Here is a 10729-nt window from a genome sequence, read left to right on the forward strand (position 1 = left end):
CCTCATCTGCAGCAGGCTTGCAGTGTGCCTTTAAGCAAATTGTGCCCTCGGTTTCCCCATCCTTAAATAGGATGGCTGATCCATGCCACCTCCAGGAACTATTTAAGGACCTAAATGACATGGTGGATATAGCAGTTGTATGAAGGTTCCCATTAGCATCGGCCCTGCCATTACTGGTTCTCTTTTGACTGTCACCCTGTGGGTCCCTCTCCAGTCCCCTCCTGTCTGCCCCATTCTGATCCCCTCTGTTTCCGTTCATGCCTGGATGTCCTTCCCTGGGCTAAGAGACCCTGGGGCCCGCCCTTTGTCCACAGCCCTGTCTAGCCTCCGTACTTGACCCTGGGGAACTAAGAGGGTTAGCCACCTTCTGGTTTCTATCTTGATTACCACTGTCTGTTCTGTCACCCTTGTCTCTGTGTGTGTGTGTGTCCCACCCCACTGCCTTTCTTCCCTGTGATGAACCCGAAGCGGGGGCACTTTGGGCCGTAGCGGCCTGGCAGTGTTCGCCCAGTGCCCACAGCTGCCCGCCAGCCAGAATGAGCAGCTGCCTCTTCTCCCCGCCTCCAGGCGCACTTCTCCACCTGTGAGTGTGCGGGACGCCTACGGCACCTCTTCCCTCAGCAGCAGCAGCAACTCTGGCTCCTGCAAGGGCAGTGACAGCAGCCCCACACCGAGGTAACAGCTTCTCCTTCCAGCCAGGCCCGGCTACCTGGGAACCTGGTGCCCGGGAGATGGGGGGACAGCAGCCTGTGATCTGCCCATCCCGACTCCAGCATTCTTACTAGATCCTAGAACTTGTCACGTCTCCCCTCTGTGGTTCCTGTCTGTAAAAGGGACACGAGCCCATGCGATAAGCTATCAGGGACAGAGACAGGCGACTCCCGGAACTCACAGGTCTCACCCATTCCTGTCACCATCCATGTGAACACCACTTGTCCTGATTTATCCTAAGATGACCCCTGCGCCACCACCCATCAGGTAGGTCAGAGAGGAAGAAGATAGCCCCCTAAATGTTGACATTTTCCCTGTGAAATTTTGCTTAGACTTCATTGGTTAAAACTGGGTCACGTGGCTTCCTAGCAACCTATCCAGTTAATTCAGAGAGGATTAGTGCTTTCCTCTCAGTGGTGCCATCCCAAACACAGAGGAAAGGGCGTTTGTCTCGGGCACTGCCAGTGGCGGAGAGGGTGACATGATACAGATGTGGCACATGCTAAGTTCTGGCCTAGGTACAGTAGACAGAGACCTGGGATAGAGAGTCACACTGGGGGGCAGGTAAAGAGGTGCTGTCTGTCCTTGAAGACCAGGATGTTAGTTAGAATCAGGGTGCTGGAAAACGTGGGCACTGAGGGGTTGTGGGGAGCTGTGGGCTTCCTGTCTCCAAGGCTTAACGTTTTCTCTTCCATAAAATGGAGCTGATAATGCAGGGATGTCCGTGAGTTGATCTGCGCACTCCCTATATGTCCTGGGCCATAGTGAGGCTTGAAGGTTATGGACATGCGAGAATGGGGGTGAATCCTGACTCCAGACCCACAGCCGGGCTCCTCCCTGCAAGCCATGCCCTGCTCCTCTCAGCAGAGAGAAATCTTCTGTGTTCAGTGATTTGCAGAGCCGTTAAAGCCACATATCTCAGATTTTTCCACCGAGGTGTGGGTGGTGGGTAACAGTCATATGCAGGACCAGTGCACCATGTTAGAAGCCAGCATCTGGCTCCTATCCGAGTTCTATCTTGAAAAGCATGGTGTTGGAAGGATCCAGACTTCTCCATTAGTGACAGTTTTGTAACAGATCTCCCATCTGAAGCCCCTCGGGCTGTCCCAAACCACAGGTCCCGTTGCCCCGAAGGAGGCCTGCCACCCCTGAAGAGGGGCAGAACAGTATTACCTAAGGGCCTCACTGCAGCCAGGCTATCTCTGCTAAGATGCACGTGATCACATTTCTCTTTTTTTAATCCATCACACACACACACGGGTTGGGCAGCTACTAGTGACTATCGTCGTATATTAAATATTATCTTGGGGGAAAAATGCCCATGAAAGCAAATGAGAACATTCAAAAAGCCCCACTTCCCTCTGACCCTCATTCTTACTAGTTAGCGCCTGCTTTTCCACCCTTGCCTCGTGTCAGACTGAGAACTCTTTCCTCACCATAGGTGTGTGTCCTCTTGCCAAATCCCTTGCAGGGCAGGACGGTTACAGATCTGAGTGAAGGATGCTGGACGGCTTCTTCTCTTTGGGGAGATCTTAGTGCAGGGAGTGAAAGTCCAGGCACCCACCATGCCACCTTTGCCCCTTGCCAGGCGGAAGAGCAGCTCTGTGACCTGGCTTCCCTTCCTGCTGCCACCTTCTAACACTTCACAGTCTACCTTAAATATGACACAGCTTCCGTGAAACTTTAAATCTGCCTTGAACCTGGCTACTTCAACAATGGGCCTCCACAGAGCCTATGTTTTCCAGCCCTAGGAAGTGTCTATGCTGCGGCTAAGCGTCCCCAGCCCCTGGAGCAGCGGAGTGATGTAGCTACAGGCCCCCGACTCCGTTGTGTGGGAACACTCCCAGGATCTGAAACCAAGATCCAAGCAAGGTTCTTAAGAACAGATCCTGCAGCCAGGAAGCTGTGGGTGGAACCATCTGAACCAAAGTCTGTTGTGGAATCAGGGAGTTCTCCTTCCTAGGAAAGCCTTGGCCAGCCCTCCGTCCTGCCCCCAGTGGCCCTCTGGGTGGAGGCTCCTCCTCACTGGTATGGTATGACACACTGGATCAGTTGCAGGAGGTATCCAGCCAGCTGCTACTCAGGGCCCTGCTGCTAACTGTCCATACCTAGCAAGTGTCCACATACGTGCTCACACATGTCCCAGAGCGTGGGCGCATACACATGGCTGGTGTCCAGGACCAAGCATTTACCAATGAAGGCAGCATGAAAGTGGCGTATGGACAACCATGGGGTTATGCAGGGACACATGGCTGGACACACCATGAATTTCCTGAGAGCAAGGAGTGGCCAGTCCTCCCCGTGTGTACATACATGTAATGTAAACCTGTGTGTTCCCCAAGGTGGGTAAAGAGAGCGCATGGTGGTTATCTGCAGAGACAGCTATGACGTCACCCCTGTGTCTATGTCCGCATCCCTATCCCTAGGCTAGCTCCCTCCCAGGATGATGTCACCTCTGCAGGTGAGTCCTTCATCCTCCAGGCAGGCTCACTTGGAACCTGCCCTTGCTCCCCATTCTCACATCCTCCACTGAAGACAGGCAGCCCGGGCTCAGGAAGCACACTGGCTGCACGGAGGCTGCTTGAGCTACCCTCTCTGAAGTGAGTGTACGTTCGTAGGACAAAGGCTCCCGTGCACCCAGTGCTGCAGTGAGGGTCTACACAGGGTGTCAGGAGGCACTGAGCACAAACGTGCCTCATGAGAGGTCCCTCTTCCCTGGGCAGATGTGTCTTAAGTCCCCCATCCAACTCTTATCTCAGAAGAGCTTCGCTAAAACTCACCTCACAGAAGGCTGGGCTCTCGGTGTGCCACGCCCACAAAGTCTGCTCAGAAGGGCTGGCTCTTAGCGTGCCACGCCCACAAAGTCTGCTCAGAAGGGCCATTGGCACAGGCTGAGCTGAAGATAGTTAGGCTGCTCCCTAGTCCGGCTCTGTGCTCCACCTGTCCTCTCCATCCCCCACCTCTGATGGACGGTCCCTTGCAGGCGCTCCATGAAGTATACACTATGCAGCGACAACCATGGCATCAAGCCCCCCACCCCAGAGCAGTATCTGACTCCACTGCAGCAGAAGGAAGTTTGCATCAGGCACCTGAGGGCCCGGCTCAAGGACACACAGGACCGGCTTCAGGACCGGTGAGTGGCAGCCAGGGGAAGCCTTGGGAACACCAACCAGCTCCAATCTCAGCAGAGCCAGGGTCTTGGGGTATCTATCCCCTGAGAAGAAGAAAGAATGGGCCTTGCTGCCATCGACCTGAACTCTCCTCTTGGCAAAGCCTCATTTGGGCCCATTTATAGAGGTGCCAGCCCCTGACACCCCTTGACTATTTTAAGCAGGTGCTTGGGGCCAGTGGGAAGGGTCCCTCCCTGTAAGGACTGTCACTTCCTGCTGCGGTCTTCTTCTGACCCTGCACCTCCTCTGGATGGCGGCTTCTCCCCTGGATCCTGTCTCCCAGGGATCTGAACCAGAGTCTCCTGGCTTCCTAATCCCTGGGGGTGAGAAATAGACCTTTAACCCTCCCCTGCCTCTCCACAATGAGAAGCAGGGGTCTCAGCCCACAGACCAGGCCCAGAAGCCTTCCTCCATGTCTCTGTCCTTCCTATAGACGGCTCAAGATCAGGAGATGCTATGGCTGAGATCCTGCTCAGCCTGGGGGTCTCCCAGGAGCTCCGGTTCAGCTGTGCTCACTCTCAGGTCCTTGCGAACGCTTGGTGCTACCCCTCCTGGTGGCTTCATCTCTAAGAGTCACACTTCAAAGGGTTGAGCACAACGGCAAATTGTGTCACCCCAGTCAATAGGCTGAGGAAAGATTGTAGGTTTGAGGACAACCTGGCATACATAGTTAGGCCCTGTACAATAAACATCCTATATTAGGGTGGGATCCCCACCTCTGATGGCCTTCACCAGCCCCCTCTGCACTGTGTTTGTTCTGAGCTGGACCAAGCTGTGTGGGGCACTAGCGCTCAGGGCAGGTATCCCCACTGTGCCTGTTCTTTGCCCCCCGCAGCAGCATTTATACCTGCCTGGAGTTATTGGCCTGTCTAACCACTGGAGGGTGTGTAGACAGTTTCCCCTCCCTCCTGGAGCCCCTCCCCCACCTCCCCTCCTACTTCCTACTCCTAATCCTCTGTTTCTCTTCAGAAAAGGGCAGGCCTCCCATGGATATCAGCCAGCCATGGGATATCAAGCTGTGGTGAGACTAGGCACCTCCTCTTCTCTTCTGTTAAGGCTGGATGAGGCACCCAGTAGGAGGAGTGGGCCCCAAAAGCAGGCAACAGAGTCAGAGACAGCCCCTGCTCCCACTGTTAGGGGTCCTACAAAAAGACCAAGTTACACACCTGTAACAGCTGTGGGCCTCTGAATAGAGGGCTAAGATCAGTCCCATGCAGGCTCCCTGGTTGTCAGTTCAGTCCCTGTGAGCCCCTCTGAGCCCAGGTTAGTAGGTTCTGCGGGTTTTCTTGTGGCGCCCTTGGCCCCACCGGCTCCTCCAATCCTTCCTCCCCCTCTTCTGCAGGATTTCCCAAGTTATGCCTAATGTTTGGCTGTGGGTCTCTGCATCTGTTTCCATCAGTTGCAAGCGCAGCTTCTCTGATGGCAGTTGGGCTGGGCACTGATCTATGAGTACAGCAAAGTATCCTTAGACATCATGGCATTTACCTTTTCCTCGGTCATGGTTAGTTCTACCCTAGATCTCTGGGTCCTAGCCCTCAGGGGTGAACTCCATGTCATAGTTGAAGCATGATTAGTAAAAACTCAGAGATAGAAATTGGGGTTCAAACTGAAGACCAGAAAAGCAAACCAGCCAGCCACCTCTACCTCCGTCTGAAATGGCAGTCCTGCCTCCAGGAATCTCAGGATGAGACTGCCTTTCTGAGCTGTCTCTAGTTTTATATTCCTCTCTAGGGCTGGGATTAAAGGCATGCACCACTGGGAATAGAGGCGCATACCTCCAAGTTTCTATGGCAAACTAGTGTGGCTACTGGGATTAAAGGTGTGTGTCACCACTGTCTGGTCTGTAAGGATGACCAGTGGGGCTGTTTTACTCTCTGATCTTCAGAAAAGTTTATTTATTAAAATACAAATGAAATATCACTACACAAAGTATGGGTCTCAACCTGAGCCAGGTATTGATTGGCCAGCCCCACAATTTCTGTGCTCTGATAACCCTTTTTACCACCCTGTTCCCATTAGCAGTCATTCCCCATCCTCTCCAGTCATCCTGGCACCCACCAGTCTTCCTGTCCTTATCGATCTCTGGGCATGTCATAGTACAGCATGCATGACCAGCCTCTACCAGTCCAGTCAGGCTTGGTTGTGGTATCAGAGGTTGGGTTGGTCTACAGGCTCCACCATCCTTGAACTAAGGTTCCCTTTTCGGGTTCCTGCCCTCTTCCCAGTGATGCCCAGGGTCTGACTGCCCTTTTGTACTGATGTCCACAAGGAGCCAGAAGCCCCTCTCCTAGCTTCTTCTCTGGACCAGCCAGCAGTGGCATATAGGCCATCTACCTGTGTTTGGCAGAATGTCTCCAGCCACTCTATTAACCTTGAAAGGTCCCACAGCAGGCCTGTCCTTGGCACAAGGCCTTTCTCCGCACACCCTCCAGGTATTATTTAATAGCCAGACATACTTTCTGTGCTAACCTCCCTTTGACAACCGCCTCCGTGTTTGTGGACGCTGTGTCCCCACACTTTGAGGTGCCGTTTCTTCTGTCTTGCATCCTCGCTGGCCCCTTCTTTTAAGGTGCGGTTCAAATGTTATTCCTATAGCCTCAGTCCAGCTCAGGACTAGGGAGCCATTGTCCCCGAGGTCTAGCTGGCTCCAGGAAGAGAAGCACAGGGGTGGCTAAGCTGAGCATGCCCAATTCCTCCCAGGGCAGGCACAAGTAGGAAGCAGAGATACTCCACCCTGAGGAAGAGAAGGGAGATCAAGGACCCCATGCCTGTTACCTGCCTGCTCTCGCCACTCAGGTAGCTCCAGTTCACTGCCCTCCCCTAGCCCACTGCTGAATTACACTATGTGGAGTGGTCAGACCCTCCTAGAGGATATTGCTTGACCTTTGGAGCCTATTCCCGAGTGGGACTGCCAATCTAACTTTGGAAAATCTGTGGTTCCCTGTGTGGCACAGTCACTCTGCTCGGCTCACAACCCCCTAGTGGTAACCTTGGCATTGGTAGTTTGTTCATTAAACCAGGCTTCTGGGAGAGATGTGGAGCTCGGTCCTGGTAAGGAATGAGCGGTAAGTCCCCCCGCCCCGTGAGTGTCCTGCTTCCCACTGCTTGCAGTCAGTGTCCACTGAGTGTCACCCTGGTTTCCCCTTAGCCACTGTGGCAGGTTTCACTAATCACCTCCCTCTTCAGCACCCCCAGATCCAGCTGTAACTTGGGACTTGAAAGGCCTTAGTCTCTCTGGGTGGGAGTCTTGCTGCTGTTCTGCTCGCTGGCGTGGCTCTTCTCCTGGTATCTGCATTTCTCGTCCATCTCTTCAGCCTCCCCTCTTGACAGTAAAATATAAGAAGCTTCTAGCATGCAAACAGGAGAGCCACCCAGTCCTCCCCCTCCTCCAACTCTTTTCACTTCTGGGCATTCTGCAAGAGGAAACTGTAAAATCATGGGCTCCCCCACCAACACCAAAGGTGGTCATTTCTCTCACGTCACCACCCCCTCCCTGGGAGTCTGGGGACAAAGTCTGTCCCCTTAAAACACTCACAAGCTGCTTCACTAGGAAACCACATCCCTCTCCTGTGTTTGCCGCTTTGCATTAAGGGTTTATTACATTTTTATAGCAGTGGGCTCGTAATTAAGGGATCTGTGTAGTCTCTCCTGGAGGCGATGATGTGAAGGCTTGGCTTAGTGCTGAGATGGGGATGTGTCTCCTCCTGCCATTTCTCCTCGCTCTCAAGGGAGTCTCTCCTGTCTTGGCCCCTGGCTCCACCCACCCTCCCTCCTCCCAGTAGGATGAAAGGAAGAGGAGGCATTACATCTTCCCACTTTTGTCTCCAGCTTTGAGCCACCCCACTGGAGGGCCATCTGTGTTTGGTGAAATCCCCTTGTCTCTCTACAGCAGCAATGACGGGTCAGGAGGCCAGGCTATAGAGCTAGCGTGTTTCCTTTGCTCACAGGGACACGGAGATCGATGACCTGAAGACTCAGCTGTCTCGCATGCAGGAGGACTGGATTGAGGAGGAGTGCCACCGTGTGGAAGCCCAGTTGGCTCTGAAAGAGGCCCGCAAGGAGATCAGGCAGCTCAAGCAGGTCATCGACACCGTCAAGAACAACCTGATTGACAAGGACAAAGGGCTACAGAAATACTTCGTGGATATCAATATCCAGAACAAGAAGCTGGAGACGCTGCTGCACAGCATGGAAGTAGCCCAGAATGGAATAGCCAAGGAGGAAGGAACCGGGGAGTCGGCTGGTGGGTCCCCGGCACGCTCCCTCACCCGCAGCTCCACCTACACCAAGCTGAGTGACCCAGCTGTCTGTGGTGACCGCCAGCCAGGGGATCCCTCCAGCACCTCTGCTGAGGATGGAGCTGACAGTGGATTTGTGGCTGCTGATGACACACTGAGTCGGACGGACGCCCTGGAGGCCAGCAGCCTGCTGTCGTCAGGAGTGGACTGTGGCCTTGAGGAAGCCTCGCTGCAGAGCTCCTTCAACCTGGGCCCTCGCTTCCCTGCCAGCAACACCTACGAGAAGCTCCTGTGTGGCATGGAGGCCGGTGTGCAAGCCAGCTGCATGCAGGAGCGGGCCATCCAGACAGACTTGGTGCAGTACCAGCCTGACCTGGACACCATCCTGGAGAAAGTAGGCCAGGCTCAGGTGTGTGGGACAGTCCCCAAGGACAGGCACTCAGAGCTGGCTCCCCACCCCTCAGGGCCCAGAGACCCCAACTCAGCAGTGGTGGTAACAGTGGGTGACGAGCCTGAGGCCCCAGAGCCCATCACCTGTGGGCCAACTACACACCGGCCTGCAGCCAACTCCAACCCGGGACTACCAGTGAGTGTGGTGTGTCCCGTGGAAGAGGAGGAGGAGGTAGCTGCCTCTGAAAAGGAACCCAAGAGTTACTGGAGCCGCCACTACATTGTGGATCTGCTGGCTGTGGTAGTGCCGGCTGTGCCAACAGTGGCTTGGCTCTGCCGCTCCCAGCGGCGCCAGGGCCAGCCCATTTACAACATCAGCTCCTTGCTGCGGGGCTGCTGCACAGTGGCCTTGCACTCCATCCGTAGGATCAGCTGCCGCTCACTCAGCCAGCCAAGCCCCAGCTCAGCGGGCGGCTCCCAGCTCTGAGGTGGCTGCCAGCCCTCCACTTTTGGCAGCCTGACCACTGATTGTAGGATGCCATTTGCTGCCCTCACACCCCCATGGGCATCCTCTCAATTTACTTTCAGGTCTGGAATAGCGCCCCCACCCCAGATGTTCATAGTGTCAGGGCCTCAGGAAGGCAATCCCAAAGCCTGAGAAAAGAGGTAAAGGTGGCCAGTTGAAGAGGGAGATACTGGTAAGAGCTCCCCTCTGGCCCCTCTGTCCACCCAGACTTCAGATGAGGCAGGCCCTGCTCAGAAAGTCTTGGGCTGTGTTGATCTGAGGACCTCTTTCCCTTGCACCATCCTTTCCAGCACCCAGCCCACTCCGTGTCTTCTCTCCCAGGCCACCCCTTGCCCTCTCCTCTGGCTCCTGGACCAGTATTAGCTCCTCAAATGGAGGCAGCCAGGACTCAAAATGCAGAGAACCACTCCAAGCAGGGTCTGGCTGCCCCAGGTCCCACTGAAGCTCCAGCCTCTCCTCCCTTGTCCTGGGATGCAAAAGTACGATCCAGCTGGAAGGACCAGCTCAGGCAGGAGGGGTAGAGGGCAGGGTAGGTTCTGTGTCTGTCTGTTTGTCCTCCAGGCCTTTCCCCCACAGTCCGTTTTCCTCTTGGCTCCTGGGTGTGTTTGATCTTCATGAGCTGTCCAATGCCCATTGCTACCCCTGACACACTAATTACGGATTGGGAGAGAGCGCTTCCCCAAGCCCCAGCTTCCATTGGGTGAACCTGTCAGCACAGAGAAGGCAAGGCGAGCGGCTCTAGGGGCCCTTTACCTTCTGAGATGAGTCATCTCAGCTGTAGCCTAGAGGTACCTCAGCCATTTGGGAAAGTCAGGGGCCCCTTGCCCCAGGCCCCTTTGGCCTGACCCTACCTATGTTTGCACTTGGTTCCTTTAGGGTCTTGGTTTCCTGCCCACCCCAGAACCCCCAAGCGGCTTGCTTTCTGGGATGAGGGTTTCTGAATCTGACCCAGCTATCTCCAGAGGAAGGTGGCCATCTGGAGGAATCTGAACGGGGTTCTGAAGTCACAGCATCTGCCTATCCATGCCAAAGCAGGGTCCCCTGGGCATGTTTCCTAATCAGGGGCATGGCCAGGCAGTGGGAGCCTGCCTGGGCTGCTCCTGCTCCAGGCCCAGGCAGCCTGGGAAGAGCCCTGATCCTCACTTCCCTCTTCTTCCCAGAGAGGTCAGACCTGACTGGCCCACACCGGGGAGTTGGTAGAAGCCTGCATCTCACTCTCTGACCTAGAAGCCTCTCTGGTTCTCTGCTAAGGTCGCTTGCCCTCACCGTTGCCCCAGTGGCCACTACTTGACTCATGAGTTCTGCCCCTCCACTCTGTGCCCTCCCCCGAGGGCACCTGCATGCACTGGGAGTGGGCAGCCAGCCTAGCCATCAGGGCAAGAGCCCTCTGCCACGCGCTTTGTGCCTCCAAAACTCCCCCACCTTGGCTGAGGCCTCAGACCAGCCGTCCTTGGTGGAGCACCCCTACCCCAGCTGAACCAAACCCAAATGCCTGAGGCCTCGCTGGGGCTGCCCCATAGGACACTGGGGTGGTGCCATGGAGAGACGGGATAAAACTGATCCAAAGCCAAGCCAGGACTGGCTACGGACCCAGCCTCCTGCGCCGTGCACTCCTGGAGCTCCATATGTCTCCTTAGCAACAGTCGAAGCTCTGCTGAGAAAATAAATGTATGAACTATATTTGACAACATAAA

At 55.1% G+C, this 10729-nt stretch overlaps 1 protein-coding gene across 4 annotated transcripts in view; it reads left to right on the top strand.

Annotated features, from left to right (window-relative positions):
• Snph (syntaphilin) overlaps positions 1–10715 on the top strand; it is a 38482-nt gene extending 27767 nt beyond the window's left edge. For 2 of the 4 annotated variants that reach the window (XM_050150986.1, XM_050150984.1), the window contains 3 exons: positions 568–675; positions 3695–3844; positions 7829–10715. In XM_050150986.1, the coding sequence (XP_050006943.1) occupies positions 568–675; positions 3695–3844; positions 7829–8996 (1426 nt within the window). In that variant the 3' untranslated portion in view covers positions 8997–10715. Of the gene's footprint in view, positions 1–468; positions 676–3694; positions 3845–7828 lie in introns of all 4 variants that reach the window. The other 2 variants (XM_050150985.1, XM_050150987.1) reach the window with 2 other exon arrangements.
• Positions 10716–10729: the final 14 nt, after the last annotated feature.

Source organism: Alexandromys fortis, unplaced genomic scaffold (genome assembly GCF_014885135.2).
Source record: "Alexandromys fortis isolate MF-2015 unplaced genomic scaffold, M_Fortis_MF-2015_v1.1 scaffold_27, whole genome shotgun sequence".
Classification (NCBI taxonomy): Eukaryota; Metazoa; Chordata; class Mammalia; order Rodentia; family Cricetidae; genus Alexandromys; species Alexandromys fortis.